General features: G+C 45.4%; 1 protein-coding gene across 2 annotated transcripts in view; it reads left to right on the top strand.

Annotated features, from left to right (window-relative positions):
* LOC126194765 (ATP-binding cassette sub-family G member 4-like) overlaps positions 1-23,978 on the top strand; it is a 462,797-nt gene that overhangs the window by 84,570 nt on the left and 354,249 nt on the right. For both annotated transcript variants that reach the window (XM_049933050.1, XM_049933051.1), the window contains exon 2: positions 510-675. In XM_049933050.1, the coding sequence (XP_049789007.1) occupies positions 530-675 (146 nt within the window). In that variant the 5' untranslated portion in view covers positions 510-529. The remainder of the gene's footprint in view (positions 1-509; positions 676-23,978) is intronic.

The following is a 23,978-nucleotide window of genomic DNA, read 5'->3' as shown; positions in this document are numbered from 1 at the left end:
TGGTGTGAGGCGGCACAGCTTGGACCTGTTCCGCGTGTACTTTTATATCTGCATGTGGCAGGTGTAACTGTTGTTGAGCATGTGTGCTGTGAGTGAGTGAGTCATGTGCAATGTGCTGTGTTCCAGATGGTGTGAGGCGGCACAGCTTGGACCTGTTCGGCGTGTACTTTTTAATCTGCATGTGGCAGGTGTAACTGTTGTTGAGCAGGTGGGCTGTGAATGAGTGAGCCATGTGCAGTGTGCTATCTTCCAGATGGAGTGAGGCGGCACAGGCTGGACCTGTTCGGCGTGGACTTTTTTTATCTGCATGTGGCAGGCATAACTGTTGTTGAGCAGGTGGGCTGTGAATGAGTGAGCCATGTGCAGTGTGCTATGTTCCAGATGGTGTGAGGCAGCACAGTTTGGACCTGTTCGGCGTGTACTTTTTTTATCTGCATGTGGCAGGTGTAACTGTTGTCGAGCAGGTGGGCTGTGAATGAGTGAGCCATGTGCAGTGTGCCGTGTTCCAGATGGTGTGAGGCGGCACAGCATGGACGACCTGCGCAGCGTGCACGTGCACGTTCCGGGCTCTGGGGGGTTGCCGTGCGTGCACCATGCCGCCGCGCCCCTCACACCCGGCGCCCACTACGTGCGGTCGCCGCCAGAGAGCCTCAACAATGGCGCCGCCTTGTTCAGGTGAGTAACACGTGCCCAGCAGCTCGCTGCAGACACCAAACATCCTCCGCCTGGGAATGAAACGGTTGTTTCTAACTCAGTATTTTTGCTGTCAACAGTCTTTGTATGAGAGAAAAAAGATCGTAATAAATTATATTCATACTCTTCCCAAAACCTGGGCGAAATATCAGTAGTAATAGTCTCTACTGCAGCTGCGATTCGCTACCACAGCTGTGGAAAGTACTGTGTCTTCATCTTTCACATAACACCATAAAAATTACAAGGAGTTTAACTTTGGTGATCATGGCAGCCATCAGCACCACACATCATCATTGGTACCTGCATGGCCGACCATCGTCTGGGCACACGTATGTTTACATATTTCTGTACAGCTAAGTGGAAGTGAAGAGCTGAACCATCTTGTTGCAACTGAGACAGAAACCACAGAGAAAACGTGACGTGGTAGCAAATGTCTGCAATCGTTTTCTGCGTGAAAAAGAAGAGGCTGTGAGTCTTATCCTTCGTCATTGTGTAAAACACACTGATCTTTGGCGAATATCGAAGTTCCACTGTGAAACGGGGGTTTTCTGTTCCCAAAACTAACATTGTGCCAGTTAACTTCAGTATAAGTGTGAAACGTTGCTTCATCAGTAAAGCTCTTTGATGTGTCGTTGTCAGTCGCCATTCCAGCCAATTTCTTGGTGCAGAGGTCAGAGCCCAGAGTATAACCTCCGGGACCAAGTGCAGTCTGTACTGTTTCACCGCGAATTTTGGGAGCGGTTATTTGTGAGATATGAGACTCATGACTTGCTTGACATGTTGATTTCTGAGGGCTTCACTGGGACGCTGTTCGATTGTGATCAACATTTAGTTTGCAAATACAGTTCATGTCTTCAGACTGTTTGTACGTGACGAAAAAGGGGGCTCTGCTGGATGCCTTCTGTTGAAAATGCGTGAGAAATTCCCGTTCAACAGCAGATAGCAATTCTCTTTTTTTCAAACTGAAGAATGACACCATATCATCTTGTGTTCAGGCGCAGTTGCCATTCTTTACACTCACACTTACTGGTGGCGACAGCCTGAAACAAAATAATTGTGCTCATTCGCAAAAAAAAGTCATCCAGAGATATTCTATTCACAGGTTAAGGTTTCAAAGCGAGTAAGTTGCACTGTTTAGTTTCTATGATTTTTTGATGGAGTAAAGTCCTCTTGCCCTCACCCTGTATACGAGGAAAAGACCTTTCAGGTTGAAACTTCGTGGCAGATTAAAACTGTGTGCCGGACCGAGACTCGAACTCATTCTGGAAACATCCCCCAGGGTCTGGCTAAGCCATGTCTCCACAACATCCTTTCTTCCAGGAGTGTTAGTTCTTGCAAGGTTCGCAGGAGAGCTCCTGTGAACTTTGGAAAGTAGGAGACGAGGTACCGGCGGAAGTACAGCTGTGAGGACGGGGCGTGAGTCGTGCTTGGGTAGCTCTGATGGTAGAGCACTTGCCCGCGAAAGGTGAAGGTCCCGAGTTCGAGTCTCGGTCTGGCACACAGTTTTAATCTGCCAGGAAGTTTCATATCAGCGCGCACTCCGCTGCAGAGTGAAAATCTCATTCTGTAAACCTCTCAGGTTCTTTAAATATGCTGTTTCTTCTGCATATGCGTGAAATTTCTAACAATTCAGGCAGTTGGCAGAGCCGTAATGAACCATCAAAATGGCGTCTACGCCATTACGAGCAATGTGTTAACTGAATTCTTGATTGCGGGAAAAGAAACCGCCGTGAACATTCACAACCGTTTGTGTGCCGTGTATACTAAGAATACAGTTGATAGAAGTACGATTGGGCGGAGGGTAAAGAGGGTAAAAGCGTCAATACGTGCAGAAACTGAGTTCAATGGTCGGTAACGTTCTGGTCGTTGTGTAACAGCCACTGCTCACTACATGGTGAAACACGCTCCCATTATTCCTGCTGACAGGCCCATCACAATTCGATGACTGGCTTTACAGCCATCGGTTAGAATTGGAAGTGTGTGTGCAATGACTGAGACTCTTGGATATTTAATGGTATGCTCAAGATGAGTTCCACGAATGCTCACAACAGACGATAAGATTCAAAGAAAATTCATTTAATCTGTATGAGTCTAAGGCCAAATGAGACATCGTTTTGCAACGGACGGTTTCAGGTGACGAGACCTGGGTGCATCACTTTGAGCTGAAAACTGATAGTCACTGAAGCGTAACCACCTGCAACCAGCAAAAGAGAAGAAATGCGAGGTAGCTCCCTCTCCAGAAAAAAATCAGGATTTTTTATGTGGGACACACTTTGAAAATGATGAGAGCGTAATTCTTGCAGCGAAAATATGACTACGAGCAAATAACAATACCAACAGGCAATACACGCAATTACACAACGCTGTCGTAAGCCGATATGGTGTGATGGAGTCTCTGTAGAAAAACAGTACGTGTAAAAGAAATGTACAAAATTCTAACTCTTAAGGATAAATATAGTTGGAAAAAATTGTGGGGCATCACAACCCTTGTATTTTCCACTGACAAGCAAAAACATTATGACCAATATCAATTGGGCTGAATGCTTCTTAGTGGAATTACGGGCACGTGAGACTCTAAGGAATGTATGTATATAAGCGGAGCAGAAACGAAAGTAGAATCACTATAGCGTCAATTTTGACCGCAAGAGCAAATCACCTCGGGAACGGCGAAGCTTGTCAGCTGTTGGCATGCTACAATCGTGAACGTCTATGGAAAGTAGTTGAAGGGTAAAATGTTGGACAAGCACACACCATGCAATAAACATAGAGATCACAGGCTTGTCCAGTTTGGAAATCAGGATAGGCGGTGACCTACGGCAGACCTGGTGTAGGCACAAGTGTTGCGAAGCCCACCGTTCAGTGCGCATTGTTAAAGTTGAGACACAACACCAGACGACGACTACCAGTTCTCATGTTAACCCAAAACATTGTCAATCACGATTGCACTGGGCACGGCATCATCGAGAACTGACTGTGGATAAATGGAAACTTATATATGCAGATTGAAGCGACGAACGATAATTTGTACCAAGGTTGGGATTCGAACCCGGGTGCTCACTAGAGAGATACACTAACCACCAAGCCACTCGGGCGCAGTGGCTTTGACAACTGCACGGACTGCACTAGCACGCCTTCGTCAATCCAAACTGTCAGTCACGTCTCAGCCCACCTGATATTCCACCTAAACTCGAACACCATTGCAGAGGCTCACCAACTGTGTTAGAATGGCAACTCAGAATCGAACGAAATGAGTCATCCTGCTTGAACCTCAGGTGTAAGTGCTTTAATCAAATGAAACGATGTGGTTCCAGAGACATTTTCAAGTGTTTAACATCTGTGATGTATATATACAAACTGAAGTGACGAATGAAAATTTGTATCCAGGCTGGGATTCGAACCGGTCACTAGGCAGACACACTAACCACTACACCACCCATGCCTGGGTGTCAGACAGGATACCCTGTTCGTTCGACACTGAGTTGGTATTCCAGTACAGTTGCAGACCCTCTGCAATGCTGTTCGTGTTTAGGTGGAACACTAAGTAGGATGCGACGTAGATGGTAATTTGGATTGAGGAGGAAGGCGTGCTAGTGTAATCAGAGCAGTTGTGCTAAACGACTGCGCGAGTGTGGCATAGTGGTCAGTGGCTCTGAGCACTATGGGACTTAACATCTGTGGTCATCAGTCCCCTAGAACTTAGAACTACTTAAACCTAACTAACCTAAGGACATCACACACATCCATGCCCGAGGCAGGATTCGAACCTGCGACCGTAGCGGTCGCGCGGCTCCAGACTGTAGCGCCTAGAACCGCACGGCCACACCGGCCGGCAGTGGTCAGTGCATCTGTCTAGTGAGCAGGAGAGCTGGGTTCGAATCTTTCGTTGCTTCAGTCTGCATATGGACATTATAGATGCTTGAGACTAGGAAAGGTCTCTGGAACCATACAGTTTCGCTTGAAACGGAAACGCGTCGCCCCGTCGGATGAATCATGTTTCTCATTATCTGAGGTATATGGCGTCATCGAGGCTGCTCGAATCTTACAACCGCTCCACGGATGCAGGCTGATGGGTTCAGTATTATGCTATGGGGGACATTCAACTTGGGTCCCATGGAGTGTGTGGTGATAAGACAACATGGTAGCTGTGGACTACGACAAGCGTTCCTTCATGTTTGACGTCTCTCCCTGAGGCGATGGCATCTTCCAGCAGGATAACTAATCGTGCCACAAGGCCATAGCCGTGGCACAGTGGTCTGAGCAATATGATTTTCCAAGGAGACCTGGGTTCGAATCCTAGGGGAAACGTAGTGATTTATCTGACGTCCAAGGGGGCATGATCATTGGCTTTAGGGCCAAATGTGGAAGCAGTTCCGGAACGGCCAAGTCTGTAACTGTTAGTGTGGCTCCTGTGGTTAAAGTATACCGTTCATGACGGAATAGCGCTATAAAAAAAAAAAAAAATGCTTCAAATGGCTCTGAGCACTAGAACTTAGAACTACTTAAACCTAACTAACCTAAGGATATCTCACACATCCATGCCCGAGGCAGGATTCGAACCTGCGACCGTAGCAGTCGCGCGGTTCCAGACTGAAGCGCCTACAACCGCTCGGCCACTCCGGCAGGCCGCTTTCAAAAACTAGCTGCGATGTAACTGTGCTGCTCGACAGGGCACACATGACAGGGCTGAACGTCGGCTGCTGCGATGTATACCGGCGAATAGACATGTAAGTGTTGCGCAACTGAGCGCCCAGACGAACCAAAGGTTTACCAACAGTGCCTCCTCAACGACCGTTCAGTGAAGGTTGATGGGTATGGGCCTTCGCAGCAGGCGCCTGGTTCATGCAGCATGCTGACTGCTGTTCGTCAGCCAAGGAAGGTGGAATTTGCGCGCCACTACAACAACTGTACATCCGCTGAGTGGCCGCAGGTGGCTCTTTCAGGTGTACGGCGTGTACGAGGTGAAACATCTGAAAGCAAACGCCCTGCGGCAGTAACTGTCGAAAGAATCCAGGCCGGAAGACGGAGCGTTATAGTATGGGGAAAGTTATCATGGCATTCTCTGGGCGATCTCGTCATTCTGGAACGCACAATGGATCAACACAAATATGCATCTATGCTTGGTGACCATGTCCATCCCTGTATGCAGCTCGTTTTTCCTCGCCATGATGGCATCTACCCGCAGAGTAATGCAACGTGTCACACAACTCGCACTGTACGTACATGGTTCGAACAACTGCAGGATGAGTTAACCGTACTCACCTGGCCATGAACCTCAACGAATTTAAACACAATCGAGACTCTGTAGGACAATCTCGATCAGACTGCCCGCAACATGGATTGTCAGTGGAGAAACCTCGTGCAGCTAGTCACGGTATCTGGAGTCGGCACGGTTCCACATTCCTGTCGGTACCTTCCAAACGCCATTAACTCTCTTTTTGCTCGTCTCGCAGTCGTCCACGCTGCAAAATGTGGTTATTCTAGTTTTTTTTACAGCTGGGCACGTCACTGTGACTGGGCAGTGTATAATACTGTGGAGAAGAAGCGACTACTACTACGAAAAATCCGGCAATGTGCATTGGTGCTGCCCCACTCTGTAAAGATTGACTGTAAAGACTGTCTCGGATTTCATTTCAGTACTTACAAAAATTAATTGATCTTCTTCCTCTCAGCTAAATGTGTGTGGCTTCCCCCTTTGTCCCTAATTCTGCAGCACTTTTCGGCTAAAACATCTGCTCTGGCTTCCGACGCTGCCATGATCAGGGAGGTAGGAAGATGGTATCCAGAATGAGATTTTCACTCTGCAGCGGAGTGTGCGCTTATATGAAACTTCCTGGCAGATTAAAACTGTGTGCCGGACGGAGTCTCGAACTCGGGACCTTTGCCTTTCGCGGGCAAGTGCTCTACCAACTGAGGTACCGAAGCACGACTCAAGCCCCGTCCTGATAGCTCTACTTCCGCCAGTACCTCGTCTCCTACCTTCCAAATCTGCCAGGAAGTTTCATATCAGCGCACACTCCGCTGCAGAGTGAAAATCTCATTCTGGAAACATCCCCCAGGCTGTGGCTAAGCCATGTCTCCGCAATATCCTTTCTTTCAGGAGTGCTAGTTCTGCATGCTTCGCAGGAGAGCTTCTATAAAGTTTGGAAGGTAGGAGACGAGGTACTGGCGGAAGTAGAGCTGTGAGGACGGGGCGTGAGTCGTGCTTGGGTAGCTCAGTTGGTAGAGCACTTACCCGCGAAAGGCAAAGGTCCCGAGTTTGAGTCTCGGTCCGGCACACAGTTTTAATCTGCCAGGAAGTTTCAGGAAGATCTTATGTTAAGCTGTTATGTATCTGGAGACAGCGGAAGGAAGTTGCAGTTCCGACAGCAGGACTGTCACTATCGGTACTATTCCGACCTGTTGGCTGTCTTTTGACGTAATTCTATTGAGAATAATGTACCGATCCTTCATTTAATACTCGCCTGTTGGGTTGCCTATTCAGTGGCGCAACTCATATAAATAGCCTACAAACAAAGGAGCCAGGCACTAGTTCGTACTGTAAGCGGCACTCAGACAGGAGACGTCAAAGCATGCAGAGCCCACAAAACCGCCGACAATGCACCGCAGGCCGGCTCCTTCTTTTTACGTTCGCCGTTAAAGGCACCGGCCGGCCGAGCCAAGGCCGGCGGGTGCAGGCGCACGCGGCGCGGCCGGGGGATTCGCCCAGCGGCAACCGGTTCGCGGCGCACCACTGCTTGGCAGGCGTCCCGCGCCGCTCGCGCTCTTGGCATTAACCACTGTGCCGCGGATGCCGCAGTCTCCGCCCTATAAAAGCATTAAAATTATCCACGCTCGCAACTGCACTGCTCCTACCATTCCCAAAATGCACTCTTAGACAAAGAAAACGGTGAAGGAATTATCCGAAAGGGACGGAAATCGTGATGTATTACGTTGGTGCATAAGTTCGTTGAACTTTTTTGGAAGTTTAATAAACGCAACAGATACACGTAACAGACGTTCATCATCAATAATACACTACTGGCCATTAAAATTGCTACACCACCAAAATGACATGCTACAGACGCTAAATTTAACCTACAGGAAGAAGATGCTGTGATATGCAAATGATTAGCTTTTCAGAGTATTCACACAAAGATGGCGCCGGTGGCGACACCTACAACGTGCTGACATGAGGATAGTTCCCAACCGACTTCGCATACACAAACAGCAGCTGACCGGCGTTGCTGGTGAAACGTTGCGTCGTGTAGGGAGGAGAAATGCTTATCACCACGTTTCCGACTTTAGTAAAGGTCGGATTATAGCCTATCGCGATTGCGGTTTATCGTATCGCGACATTGCTGCTCACGTTGGTCGAGATCCAATGACTGTTAGCAGAATATGGAATCGGTGAGTTCAGAAGGGTAATAAGGAACGCCGTGCTCGATCCCAACGGCCTCGTATCACTAGCAGTCGACATGACACGCGTCTTATCCGCATAGCTGTAACGGATCGTGCAGCCACGTCTCGATCCCTGAGTCAACAGATGGAGGCGTTTGCAAGACAACAACCATCTGCACGAACAGTTCGACGTCGTTTGCTGCAGCATGGACTATCAGCTCGGAGACGATGGCTGCGGTTACCCTTGACGCTGCATCACAGACAGGAGTGCCTGCGATGGTGCACTCAACGACGAACCTGGGTGCACGAATGGCAAAACGTAATTTTTTGGGATGAATCCAGCTTCTGTTTAAAGCATCATGATGGTCTCATCCGTGTTTGGCGACATCGCGGTTAATGCACATTGGAAGCGTGTATTCGTCATCGCCGTACTGGCGTGTCACCAGTATGATGGTATGGGTGCCATTGGTAACACGTCTCGGTCACCTCTTGTTCACATTGACGGCACTTTGAACAGTGGACGTTACATTTCAGATGTGTTACGACCCGTGGCTCTACTCTTCATTCGATACCTGCGAAACCCTACATTTCAGCCGGATAATGCACTACCGCATGTTGTAGGTTCTGTACGGCCCTTTCTGGATACAGAAAATGTTCGACTGTTGACCTGGCCAGCACATTCTCCAGATCTATCACCAATTGAAAACGTCTGGTCAATGATGGCCGAGCAACTGGCTCGTCACAATACGCCAGTCACTACTCTTGATGAACTGTGTTATCGTGTTGAAGCTGCACGGGCAGCTGTACCTGTACACGCCATCCAAACTCTGTTTGACTCAATGCCCAGGCGTATCAAGGCCGTTATTACGGAGAGAGGCGGTTGTTCTGGGTACTGATTTCTCAGGATATATGCACCCAAACTGCGTGAAAATGTAATCACATGTCAGTTCTACGTGGTATAATATATTTGTCCAATGAATATCCGTTTAGCCGGCCGGGGTGGCCGAGCGATTCTAGGCGCTACAGTCTGGAACCGCGCGACCGCTACGGTCGCAGGTTCGAATCCTGCCTCGGACATGGATGTGTGTGCTGTCCTTACGTTAGTTAGGTTTAAGTAGTTCTGAGTTATAGGGGACTGATGACCTTAGAAGTTAAGTCCCATAGTGCTCAGAGCCATCTTTCAATATCCGTTGATCATCTGCATTTCTTCTTGGTGTAGCAGTTTTAATGGCCAGTAGTGGTTATTCTCATTCGCTATTTGCAACAGTCTGCCAACGCTGGGGTAACTTTTCGATTCTGCGAAACACATCGGAACCGTGGTTTCATACGAAAAGGAAGACCCTTGAAGGTTGTTCGATAGAGAGCGGAAAAGGTGAAAATTTGAGGGCCCAAGAATAGATGAATAAGGCGAGTACGGAATGACTTCCCAACCCAACTCCTACATAGTGTTTTTTGTCATTCTAACAGAATGCGAGTGGGCATTATCGTGGAGTAGCTTCACGTCACGCAATCTTTCTGGTCGTTGTTGTTGGACTGCGTCTACATGACGCCACAGTTGTTGACAATAAATGTCAGCAGTGATTGTTACATCACACCATCGCTGTTCAACCACATGCATAACATTATCTTTTGTGAATGCGCTCACGTCTTTGTAGGGGAGTTGATGCCTTGTTTGGGCTCAGCCATCCGTTCTTTTCGTTATGTTACTTAAAAACACCATTTCTCGTTACTAGTAATGAAGCAGGATAGGAATGGTCGGTGTTGTTCACGTGCCAACTGAGGACGAGCAAGCAGAAATGCACATTTGGCCACCTGCTGATTTTTATGATTTTGGCTTACAGTACGCGGTACCCATTCAGCCGATTTTCGAACCCTCCCAATTGTATTCAAAGTTCGCTCTATGGTATAATGATGACAGTTCCCCACATTCGCCAGATCTAGAGTACACTGACGTGGATCGTTGTGGATTAATGCGTTTAAACGATCTTCATCAAACCCAGAAAGTCTTCCTGAACGTGGAGAGTCAGTACTGTTCAAATGATCCTCCTTAAAGCAAGAAAAACCATTTTCTTGTCCTGCTCTGTCCAATAACATTATCCCCATACACAGCACAAATGTTTCTAGGTAGCTCTGCTGCTGTCGCCCTTCTATGGAACTCAAACGGAAGAATACGCCTGAGATGTTCCAATTTCTCCACTTGGCACTCTACTTTCTAACGTCCACAACTCTACTTACTATCTCCGACTGACAAAATAACAGTAAGTAAACTCAGATATCAATAGCGAACTATAACTAAAAAACGAAAATGAGAAAATAAACCCGTGGCAACCGGAGTATCAACATGCAAAACAAAAACGCTACAGTCTTATGCACCAACCCAATAATGTACAAACAAACAAATGATTACAGTTTCAGGAAAAATTAGATGATTCGGCATCACAAATTGAGCAAGTCATTAACGCGTTGGTCCACCTCCGGCCAATATGCAAGCATTATTTAGCTTGGCACTGACTGATAGTGTTGTTGGGTATATATACTCTTTAGGGAGTGATTTCAGGTGTGTCGCAGGGTAGTGTCATAGGACCGTTGCTATTCACAATATACATAAATGACCTTGTGGATGACATCGGACGTTCACTGAGGCTTTTTGCAGATGATGCTGTGGTGTATCGAGAGGTTGTAACAATGGAAAATTGTACTGAAATGCAGGAGGATCTGCAGCGAATTGACGCTTGGTGCAGGGAATGGCAATTGAATCTCAATGTAGACAAGTGTAATGTGCTGCGAATACATAGAAAGATAGATCCCTTATCATTTAGCTACAAAATAGCAGGTCAGCAACTGGAAGCAGTTAATTCCATAAATTATCTGGGAGTACGCATTAGGAGTGATTTAAAATGGAATGATCATATAAAGTTGATCGTCGGTAAAGCAGATGCCAGACTGAGATTCATTGGAAGAATCCTAAGGAAATGCAATCCGAAAACAAAGGAAGTAGGTTACACTACGCTTGTTCGCCCACTGCTTGAATACTGCTCAGCGGTGTGGGATCCGTACCAGATAGGGTTGATAGAAGAGATAGAGAAGATCCAACGGAGACCAGAGCGCTTCGTTACAGGATCATTTAGTAATCGCGAAAGCGTTACGGAGATGATAGATAAACTCCAGTGGAAGACTCTGCGGGAGAGACGCTCAGTAGCTCGGTACGGGCTTTTGTTAAAGTTTCGAGAACATACCTTCACCGAAGAGTCAAGCAGTATATTGCTCCCTCCTACGTATATCTCGCGAAGAGACCATGATAAAATCAGAGAGATTAGAGCCCACACAGAAGCATACCGACAATCCTTCTTTCGACAAACGATACGAGACTGGAATAGAAGGGAGAACCGATAGAGGTACTCAGGGTACCCTCCGCCACACACCGTCAGGTGGCTTGCGGAGTATGGATGTAGATGTAGATCTAGATGTAGAAATCGTGCCAAATTCTGTCAAACCGGCTCGTTAGATCGTCAAAATCCAGAGATGGTTGGACGGCTTTGCCCACAGTGTTCCTAATGTTCTCAGTCGGAGAGAGATCCGAGGACCTTGCTGGCCAAGGTAGGGTTTGTCATGCACGAAGACAAGCGGTAAAAACTCTCGCCGTGAGAGGAAGGGCACTAACTTGCTGAAATGTAAGCCCGGGATGGCGTCCCATGTATTTGATTGTATTTGTCTTTGTATTGATGTATTTATATTGTAACCGAAGTTGAAGACGATGCATGTTGCATGGTTAGGAAATTAGTGTAGGAGTATGGCGAATGGGGTATCGAACCAAATATTGGAAAAACACAGCATATGTTCAGAGGAATGGAAAGGCGTGGTTTAAAAACCGAGGAGGCAATTATTAAAATTATGAAATCATTTAAGTGCTTGGGCGTCACATTAACAGTGGACTGAAAGTATGTTCAAAATGGACGGGATAAAATAACGAAGCAACAGACCGACGTCAAGGCTATAAGCCTATAGTTGTGTACGTCTTAACGATGACATTTTTCGAATACGAGAACGACCTGCGGTTTTTCAGATAACTACGAATGTATCGCTCCTGTAGCATCCTACAGTACGCTGCTGCTACAAGACGAGTAGATCTTACGTGTACTTTATATACAGTAGAATCGTATTTTTCCTCTGTTGGGGGATTTTGGTTGCACTTCTGTTGCGTTGTCACTTATTTCAAAACCTGTCAGTTCGACGTTCTAACGATGATTTAGAGGAGGACCTGGCTAATAGCCAGCGCCTTCTACTGTGGCAAGGATGCATTTCCGGACACATATTCAAAGAACTTTCTTTCCTCCGCCAGGAATCCGTCCATGCAGTTTGTCGATATTATTAATATCCATCCTGTATAAATTTAAGTGTTAGGAAGTCTTTTCTGAAGACATTTGTTTCGTGTGCCACTTTTCACGGGTGTGAAACTTCAACGGGGAACAGTTCCGACTAGAAGAGAGTATTGCAGTGCTATTTGTGGGACAGTGCGTTTACTATCAACAGGCGCATTAAATTAAGAATAAACTCGCAAACTGCGATCGTGGTTGAGCATCAGCTGTAGGATATTTCAGAACAAATGAAAATTCGTGCCGGACCAGCACTCGAAGCAGGATTCCTCGCTTTGTTGCGAGCGAGAAATCCGGGTTCAAGTCCCGGTCCGTCACAAATATTCATTTTTCTGAAATATTCTGCAGCTGATGCGGAACCATAACTGCAGTTCGTGAACTCTTTCTTAACGAAGAGAATAGGACCTTTTGAGATGTGGTCTTACAGATGTATGTTGAAGGTTAGATGGGTGGATCGCTTAACTAATGAGGAACACCGAATCAAGCTGGGAAAAAAGGAAATTTTTGGCCCCGACTAAATCTGTTCATCAGTTGATAAGACATATTCTGACAGGTGAAGGAATTGTCAGTTTAGTATTGGAGGGAAGTATGGGTGGTACAAATTGTAGAGAGAGAGAGAGAGACCAAGAGATGAATGCAGTAAGCAGATTTAGAAGAATGTAGGTTTTGTAAATTATAGATTGCAGCGATCAGTTGTCCTTTTTTAAATTTTACTGTGCAGATCTAGATTTCGGTTAGAAGCTAGCCATTCTCAATGCGCTATTATTTTCGCTCAATGCATTTAATGTCTGTTGGTTGGGCTTCATCCACAGTTGAGTGAGCAAAAATAATAGTGCATTGAGAATAGCTAGCTTCTAGCCGAAATCTAGATGTGCACAATAAAATTTAAAAAGGTCGACTGATAGCTAAACTCTCTTATTTACAGGTAAATGTAACAGTCGCTGAGTGCAGATGGTTCAGATGGCTCTGAGCACTGTAGGACTTAACTTCTGGTCCCCTAGAACTTAGAACTACTTAAACCTAACTAACTTAAGGACATCATACACATCCATGCCCGAGGCAGTATTCGAACCTGCGACCGTAGCGGTCCGTGAGTGCAACAGCTTTCTGAATGGAAGGTAACCTGATGAAGAATGTAGGTTATTAAGAGAGCCAGAGGTTTGCACATGATACAGTAGCACCAGCGTTCAGAATGAGGACCACAACAACAACAACAATAATAGCAACAATAACGACAGAAATTCGTCCCTTTGTCACGAAGCCGTTTGAGAATCGCTGTGTGAAAGTACTCATCGTTCGAAAAGTTGCTGTTGCTGCGAATCAGTTTCTCGATTGCCTGGGCCTTGTCGTATTTTGCCGATGTCGATGGCGTTCCTCTCTGATTAGCATCACCCCCTACTATGCGGCCTTTGTAAAATTGTTAACACCACTACAGTACGGCTAGGGGCGACATTGCATTTGGTCCATTACTGCTAGAGTTTCACAGTGAATCTGTGAGCAATTCAGAAGTTTCTCTCAAAAGAATCGTACTGCCCCGCATACTTCAACTTTGGAGTACGGTTCCAAAATCAAATGGCTCTGAGCACTATGGGACTTAACATCTGAGGTCATCATTCCCCTAGGACTTAGAACTACTTAAACCTAACTAACCTAAGGACATCACACACATCCATGCCCGAGGCAGGATTCGAACCTGCGACCGTAGCGGTCGCGCGGATCCAGACTGAAGCGCCTAGAACCGCTCGGCCACCACGGCCGGCGGTACGTTTCCAGTTGCCGCATCATTTCACTTCCACACTGTTATCCATACTGCAGCATTATGTGTGCAAGAAACCCATGACATCTCTTATGACAATGTTCTTAGTGTGAGGCGACATAGGTAGCTTCCTTTCAGTTCCCGTCGATGTCCCTCGATCCAAGATAACATGCGGCGGGGCGTCCCTTCTACCAAGAAATTGTCAGTTCAGTTAGATAGACCGCGCGACCGTAGTTTGGACACAGTAAGGAAGTGACGAGTGGAGGCGCAGCAGCTGGCTGGAGCGACGTTGCAGCGCCTGCAGCCTGCAACGTGAGAGCAGATCCGCACTCGCGCGACCCCGGTGCGCGCCCGTATCGACCGGCAGGCCGCGCCTTCCCGCTTTTACGTGCCTCTCAAGGCTCAGCGTTCTGCAGCTTTGCGGATATTGCTCATGACACGTTTCTGTGCACTGCTGCGATACAGCGTAATCGTGTCCGGCAACGAAATAATCTCCCTTCGGAAACTTTCTGTGCACCCTAACTTCAGCCTTTTATCGCTACGGCCAATACTCGTGGAGTGCTCGAAATTTATGGCGAGATTGCGTAATGTGCTGTTTTAGCATTTAGATCACTTTTTTAAATATTCGGTGGATCAAAATTGTGACAACTTGCTGTAATGTGGCTCGCGTCAAGGGGTTTACATCTGCAGAGAGCTCCAGAAAAATGTAGACTTTGATATCAATGGAATAAAATGACATCCCGTTTCAGTTCTTGCACGGGGGGGGGGGGGGGGGTGAAGGTTATTCCACGTCTTGAAAGTGATCCCGTCTAGCAGCCAAACAGTGTGGATGTCTCTGAACTGTTGACCGAAGTACGGCTGTCAGTGTTGCCGGTGTACCGTTTTCAAGGTCCCCCCAATGGGTAGAAGTCAAGAAGAGTAACATCTGGACACCGTGCTGAGCGGTCGACAGCTTCTCTTCAACCTATCCATCGTCCAAGTACACTCATGCTCATAAATTAAGGATAATGTTGATACTTGGTGAAACAACGCTGTGGTGGGCGGTTTGCGGGTTTACATCACCTCGGGGTATGACCATGCGGTGCATTTGACATGCGGTTGTTGCACGTTGGCGCTGGCAGCAGTCCACGTACGCAGCATGTCAGAGTACGGTGCAGCGAGTATGTGTGCAAACGTTTCCAGACGTGCTAATGGTGACTGTGTGTTGAAACTGGCTCAAAGATCACATATTGATGACGTTATGAGGGGTAGAATACTAGGGCGACTGGAGACTGGTGAAACACAGCAGGTCGTAGCACGGGCCCTCCGTGTGCCACAAAGTGTGATCTCAAGATTATGGCAGCGATTCCAGCAGACAGGAAACGTATCCAGGCGCTACAGTATGGGACGTCCACAGTGTACAACACCACAAGAAGACCGATATCTCACCATCAGTGCCCGCAGATGGCCACGGAGTACTGCACGTTGCCATCTTGTTGTGAGTAGAATCTTTCATTTCCAAGCACTTCTCAGATGCAGGTAAGATCGACGTTTGGGGCATATGAAGATACACCTCACCAGTTACAGTACTTTCAAAGAAGACTGGGCCCACGTCACACATTAACAGCCAGTAGATTGACATTTTTGTCCATGTGAACATGAGGATTTTCAGGAGCCCAGTACAAGCAGCTGTGGCGGTTAACAGTACTATTCAGTTTGAACTGCGCCTCGTCAGACCTGATAATCACCCCTGCGGACCATTCATCCTCACGAATCATGCCTTCAAACCACTCGCAGTAGTCCATTCTTCGATCCAGATCGTCCTCCTTCATAGCGCGCAGCGATCTTGGAATGTACACTTTCCGCTTCAGAATTCGTCGTACGCTTGATCGGCTTACCCCGCATTCACGTCCATCCTGCTTTACAGATTTTCAGTATGACCTAGTAAAATGCTGCAACACAGGAGCACCGGAAGCTGGAGTCGTTGACGTTTTTGGTCGGCCAGATCTCTTTATGCACATCCTAACAGTGCCATCGACTTCAGATTTTTCCTGAATACGACTAATTATTGTACATGTTGATGGCTGAATTCTTTACACATCACGCCATTGCAATGTACCTCCATCATATTTTCGTACTCTAAATACCACTTCAAATCGGCCTTGCGTTGCTCAAACGACGATCTTATGTCATTCACAGCTGCACTGTCATCTGCTGGAAAACGCACGTCAAGACCTGTTAAGAAAACAATGGACTATGCTACCGAGGAAAATTGCTACGATATGTCATTTTGATACAAAGATATTAACTGTCAAAGAGTGTCAACATTTTTCTGGACCACTCTGTATACATATTATAACTGGCCTAGCGCCTGACGCTTCGCTAGCGCAGGTTGTATAGTCGGCATATATTATTTTTATTTTTCTCTAATCGAATTTGTATGTTGTTACGCCCATTGCTCATGTGTGAATTATACATTGTGCAAGCAGTATACATAGTCTATGCAAACTAAACTGCAGACAGGATATTAAAATTTAAGAAAGCAGTTCTTCCCATAAAATTTGCACATTTCTGAAAAATTAATTGAATTTATATACTCGTATATTCCTGCGCACGTTGTCATGTGCAAATTAACAATCTAGAATCCGTGTACTTGGTCATCTCAAACGGGTATTACCGTCCTTGGAATTGCATTTAAACGCGGTATCTATTTTATCATCAGTACTGATTAGTTTGCGTAGTAATTGCCACAAAAATAAGGCGTACTGAAAAATTTATGTATTAAATATCCATTTCTTTTTCTATGCAATTCTGATAAAGCCGTTCTGTAGTGGCGACTTAGTTACTTCACATATTGCAGGAACCTCTAAACTTTCCAAGCTAATTAAGGCCATAGAAACACGATTTTTACGAATGTGCCTATGACCAAAGAGCGATTCCTATAGCTGGAAATGGTTCAAATGGCTCTGAGCACTATGGGACTTAACTTCTAAGGTCATCAGTCCCCTAGAACTTAAAACTACTTAAACCTAACTAACCTAAGGACATCACACACATCCATGCCCGAGGCAGGATTCGAACCTGCGACCGTAGCGGTCGCGCGGTTCCAGACTGAAGCGCCTAGAACCGCTCGGCCACCACGGCCGGCGGTACGTTTCCAGTTGCCTAGAACTTAGAACTACTTAAACCTAACTAACCTAAGGACATCACACACATCCCTGCCCAAGGCAGGATTCGAACCTGCGACCGTAGCGGTCGCGCGGTTCCAGATTTCTAACCGGTAAGCTAAATATAAATTTTCATGGATTTAACTTTGTTTTCGTAATGAAATATGTTCATAAAAATTTCCATCCCCTATTTCACTCTCTTAGGGGTTGAATTTCCAATGGCACTGAAACATGGACTTTTTTAATTTCTGATCAAAAGGCTAAATACAAATTTTCATAGATTTAGCTTCAAAAATGCTTTCGTAATTAAATAGTTTCATAAAACCCTTTCTCCTCCTTAGGGATTGAATTTCCAAAAACACTGAAAAGGTTCTTTTTTTAAATTCTAATTGAGAAGTCAAATACCAATTTTCATAGATGTCACTTTAAAAATGCTTTATTAGTTCTTTAATAATGATTTAGCTTCAAAAAATGTTAACCATCTGTTTCTCTCCCTTAAGCGCTGAATTTCTTAAAATTCCGAAACAAGTATCTTTTTTTATTTGTAACCGAAAACCCGCATATCAGTTTTCCGTAGTTCCAGCTTCAAAATTGCTTATTTTCAAAAAATCTTTCAACCCCTATTTCAGCCCCTTAGGGGTGGAATTTCGAAAAATCCCACTTCAAACGATATCTGCAGTATAAGATCAACACTCTCTCCAAATTTCAAGTTTCTATCCTTAGCGGCTAGGGCTGGGCGATCATTAGTCGATCAGCCAGTACATTTCATTTTATAGATGGTGTTCCGAAACTATTCGTTCAAATTAATAGAGGAGATAGAAACATCAAATCAAATACACGATGAAGAGCCAAAGAAACTTATACGGGAAAATCCCCACTTCATCCGTACCTCGGAAACGCTATGGCCCATCGCTCGTGCGCAAACTGTAACACCAAACTCATTTAAATCTTGATAACCGTCCGCCTCCGTAGCGCAGCGGTAGCGTACCGCCTACCACGCAGGTGGGCCATGGTTCGATTCCTAGCAGGGGACTGGGTATTGTGTGTCCCCTTCATCATCATTTTCATCATAATTGACACGCAAGTCGCCGAAATGGCGCCAACTAAAAAGACTTGCAATATGGCTGCCGAACCCTTAAGGGACCAATAAATGTCATACGATCATTTCATTTCACCTTGATAACCTGCCATTGTAGCAGCAGTAACCGATCTAACAACTGCGCGAGATACTTTTTGTCTTATATAGGCGTTGTCGACCGCAGCGCCGTATTCTGCCTGTTTACATATCTCTGTATTTGAATACGCGTCCCTATACCAGTTTCTTTGGCGCTTCAGTGTATTTAGTTCTCGTATAGGTAATCCCTGACGGCAGTTCCTGATGTTAAGAACGACGTACACATAAAGTAGTTTAAAAGCTAATTACAAGAGGAACTGCTAGAATGCGCGACCATTGGCATACATGCACGCAGTACATCGGCGGAACATTGGTTGCTGTGTCCGTTAGAAGGTTCCGATCATGTCCGCAGCGGTCCCAGCAGCGATGGCAATTATAGCGACGAGGTTTTCTTCTGTTTCCACAACGGTTTCAGACACTATCTGCTTCAAATACCCCCAGAGGAAAAAAATTTAGTCACATGAGGCCAGGTGACCTTAATGGCCAGGCCACAGAGCCACCTCAGCGGACCCACCGATTCACGAAAGTGGCTCTCAGATGATACCTCACAGCAGTACTGAAATGGGTTGTCGAACCCATCGTGCAGGACGTACTCGTATATCCTTTGTCTAACATTCAGAAGCACATCCTTCAGCAGTTGCGGGAACACATGTTCCACGAAGATACGACATCTCCGTCCGTTGAGGCGAAATGGAAGACTGTATGGTCCAGTCAACTTATCACCGAGAATGCCGGTCTACTCATTAATACCGAATCGCTGCCGAATCACATAGATAGACCACGAGATCAAGAACCGCGTGGGTTCACAGGTGCCCAAACATGCGAAATGTGGTTATTGAAATAGCCTTCAGGAGTAAACAAAGCCTCACCGGTGTACACGACGTCGCCGGAAATAGGAGTGCAGGGCAGTCCGTTGTAAAACCCACAGTTCAAATGGTTCAAATGGCGCTGAGGTCATCAGTCGCCTAGAACTTAGAACTACTTAAACCTAACTAACTTAAGGACATCACACACATCCATGCCCGAGGCAGGATTCGAACCTGCTACCGTAGCGGTAAAACCCACTGTGCGAGCTGCACGCATTGCAGAAAATCTTCAGATGCTGCTGATGCTACACACTGAAGATGGAAAGAATGAAGCTGCTGGACATGTAACACATTCGACGCATGGCTATGTCTGACCCCAAGAAAGTGTGCAGTACGTCGTGTACTTGTAGATGGAGTGTCTTCAGCCTGTCGCAGAATCTTGTCTTCCATGTCGCGAGTTTGCACTGTTCTATTCCGACTTGTATCATGCATACTTGTACGGAAAGTGCCTGTTTCACTTAGCAGGCGATGCAGATGTCCGAGTGTTTGGGGTTGTGGAATTAGTCGGTTGGCGAAGCGCTGTCGATGCTCTCTCGCAGCATTTCGTCCAATTCCATTACCAGACCTGTATACCAGATGCATATCAGTCATTTCAGCTTATGTAAACCGCTCTGTGTTCACTGCTGTCAAAAGGCGGTGAGGCTTGCGAATGAATCGGTGTATTTCCAAGCAGACCTCAGAGCGAGTCATCTGCGCACAGAGCAGCTTTGAATGTCAGTACACATTCCCAATCAGCGATACCGACACAACAGCTTACGTGAGCACCACTAAAGAAATGTTCGGTTAAAATTACAGGTTGACTTCAGAGATCATATCGAAATATATTTGGTTTGATGTTTCCTGCCTCTTACATTAGTTTGAACGAATAGCTTCGGAACACTCTGTATACAGAGACGGAAGTCCCACACCGCGTTTTCCTGCCTGTGTTTTAAAGCTGATCTCAGTAACTGCTGTCGGGATTTTGATATGGTTTTCAGTAATAGATAGACTGAATCAAGAGCTATTTAGTCGGGAGACTGGTTTGATGCAGCTTAGCCTATCCTACGCGGGTCTCTTCATCTCTGCATAATTAGTACAATCTGTGTCCACTTGTAGCTGCCTACTCTAGTCAAGTCTTTGTCACCCTCTCCGATTTTAATCCTCACTCTTCCTTTCGTTCCTATGTAGTATGGCGGCAAAATTTACCAGGAAATGATGCTGTTGTTGTTGCTGTAAGGAAAACGCTACTGTTCCGAGCGTTGTGGGCGTGGCATGCGTGCAGTTTTACATTGCTAACAAAGCTTGGTTTTTAATACACTGCTATGCATTCTTCAAATCTCAGAGTTTTCTTGAAAGATGCAGTGTTTCCGAATGACCTTCACGTATTCTGTACATAAGTACCAAAAGTGGCGTCATAACAATATGTACCGGGTGATCAAAAAGTCAGTATAAATTTGAAAACTGAAGAAATCACGGAATAATGTAGATAGAGAGGTGCAAATTGACACACATGCTTGGAATGACATGGGGTTTTATTAGAACCAAAAAAATAAAAAAGTTCAAAAAATGTCCGACAGATGGCGCTTCATCTGATCAGAATAGCAATAATTAGCATAACAAAGTAAGACAAAGCAAAGAAGATGTTCTTTACAGGAAATGCTCAATATGTCCACCGTCATTCCTCAACAATAGCTGTAGTCGCGGTATAATGTTGTAAACAGCACTGTAAAGCAAGTCCGGGGGTATGGTAAGGCATTGGCGTCGGATGTTGTCTTTCAGCATCCCTACAGATGTCGGTCGATCACGATACACTTGCGACTTCAGGTAACCCCAAAGCCAATAATCGCACGGACTGAGGACTAGGGACCTGGGAGGCCAAGCATGACGAAAGTGGCGGCTGAGCACACGATCATCACCAAACGACGCGCGCAAGAGATCTTTCACGCGTCTAGCAATATGGGGTGGAGCGCCATGCTGCATAAACATCTTACGTTCCAGCAGGTGTTTATCAGCCAGACTGTGGATGATGCGATTCTGTAACATATCGGCGTACCTCTCACCCGTCACAGTAGCAGTTACAAAACCAGAATCACGCATTTCCTCGAAGAAAAAAGTCCCGATAACGGTAGATGTGGTAAATCCAAACCATACGGTGACTTTCTCGTCGTGCAATAGAGTTTCCACGACAGTTCTAGGATTTTCGGTAGCCCAAATTCCGTAGTTGTGGGCGTTGACAGACCCTCGGAGCGTGAAATGAGCTTCGTCGGTCCACGACACGCTACTCAACCAATCGTCACCTTCCGCCATCTTTTGAAACGCCCACACCGCAAATGCCCTCCGCTTCACTAAATCGCCAGGTAACAGTTCATGATACCGATGGATTTTGTACGGATAGCATCGGAGGGTACGCCTAAGTGCCAACCAAACAGTAGTGTATGGAATGCCGGTGCGACGTGCGACTGCACGAGCGCTGACTCGCCCGTGCATAGACGAACCCGCTACAGTCTCCATTTCTTCCTGAACTGTCTCAGCAGCATGACGCCTTGTGTTCGGTCAGCCACTACGGGTTCTATCGTCTAAACAACCCGTGACTCCGAACTTCGAAATCATTCTCGCCACAGCTGCATTTGTCAACGAACCTTTACCAGTTCGAATCCCCTTCCTATGGTGATAGGATTGTAACGCTGAACTAGAACAGTCCCCATTCTGATAATACAGCTTCACTAAAAGCGCCTTTTCAGGTAACTTCAACATGCTGCGACTTCTGGCGCATCTGATTCTCTCTCTCATTACAGCTCCTTTTATACACGATTGTCATGCACAGTCACTGACGTTTTCCTGTCCAGCGCCATCTGTCGGACATTTTGTGAACTTTGTTTTTTTTTGTTTTTTGTTCTAATAAAACCCCATGTCATTCCAAGCATGTGTGTCAATTTTTACCTCTCTATCTACATTATTTCGTGGTTTATTAAGTTTTCAAATTTATACTGACTTTTTGATCACCCGGTATATGGCTAACGGCATTGCCTAGCATTGAAATATGCATGGACATACAGAGTGTTGGCAATTGTTTCATTCCAACTCTTGACTAGCGGTGTGAAATGTCTACCGATGTTATTTCGAAACTTCTTGGTTATTCGCATTTTTAGTAATTTTTAGTCCTCAGTACAATGACAGTACAGAGAGCACCTTCTCGAAGGCACTCTACTATTACAGGTACCCCATGGCTCTACATGAATTTTTATGAAATAATGAAACTAAAATTTCATAACAACGTCACCTGAAACGTCGCAATACGGAGGGGTTGGGAGGTACTTTATGCGCACCTTTCGAAAATGTAGTAATTTAGCCAGGTGCGTTATATTTTAAAATTGTAAAAAAAATTGTTGTTCTTAATGAAATCTTTTAACAGATTCCATAAATGTTTTAAATTTTTCAGTTAAATTTAACACAAAAATTTAAGTCTTAGTAGTAGATAAGATTTCCCACGTTGGATGTCATGTTGAACATTTTCAAGTTCAGGACCCTACTTGCCGATGAGTATCTCTTTAAAAAGCACCTTCTGAGCAACACCCAAAACAATTATGATGATAAAGAAAGATCAGGCTTTGTGGTTGCGTTATTTTTAAGTGAACGAACTGCTTCCCATATTTTAACTCGTGAACTGATCCTGGATGCATAGAGAAAACTACCCAAAACCGGACTAACATTATGTTTCTGATATTTTTTAAATATTAAAAAGGGGTGTTTTCGAAGACGTATAATAATTGCTCTATAAAGGGGTGCACCGTTTACATTGTTCTCTTAGAACATGTAGTTAAAAGTTATTATAGAAAATTACTTTCAAAAACCCGATACTCTACTTAGAGAGTTTGGAAAATAATTCCCAAAATCGTACTCATTTAAAAAATAGTGAAAATAACACTAAACAAAATTCGAAAAGGACATTAAATCAGAGAAAACGTAATCTAGTTTCATAGTATAAGCATAAAACGTCTTGCAGAAGGTTAAAGGAATATTCTGTGTTTACTTTGCTGAACCGAACAGCCCTGCTATAGGCATTTCCTGTACGCTTTCTTTCCTACAGTTTGATCTTGCGGCTTGTAACAAAAAGACTACGCCACTTTTTCCCAGCGATTTTGTCTTTAAATCTCTCTGCCATCTATAAGGTCATCCTTCGCAATCATTACGAGTAAACCGAAAGAAAGAAGCTTACGTAGCAAGGCAATAGTAAACCACCTTTTCCTGAAGATCAGAATCGGAGGTATGCGTCTTTGTTTTAGTGCTTTCAAGGGTGTACTGTACTTCCTACTGCACAACGTCGTAAGTGTTGTTTATGAAATATTAAATTTTTACTAGCCTTCTTACAACCTATCTACTTTTTCTGAACTGCATAAACAGCTTAAGCCATTTTAGATTGACTCTACCATAAGGATGAGCTTTTTACCAATGACTTTGCCCGCGTACGCTCATTTCACATATATTTAACATATCTGACAGGTATTTGTACACATATTTTGACCTGTTTCTCTAGCGAATTTCGTCTTGCAGCATTGCAACTCATTGTTTCAGACGTCATATCTCCTGAACTATGTGCTGAACAATGATATAATT

This window comes from Schistocerca nitens, chromosome 7 (genome assembly GCF_023898315.1).
Source record: "Schistocerca nitens isolate TAMUIC-IGC-003100 chromosome 7, iqSchNite1.1, whole genome shotgun sequence".
In the NCBI taxonomy this organism is placed as follows: domain Eukaryota; kingdom Metazoa; phylum Arthropoda; class Insecta; order Orthoptera; family Acrididae; genus Schistocerca; species Schistocerca nitens.
The sequence above is the reverse complement of the archived record's forward strand: the minus strand, read 5'-3'. Positions and strand labels throughout refer to the sequence as shown.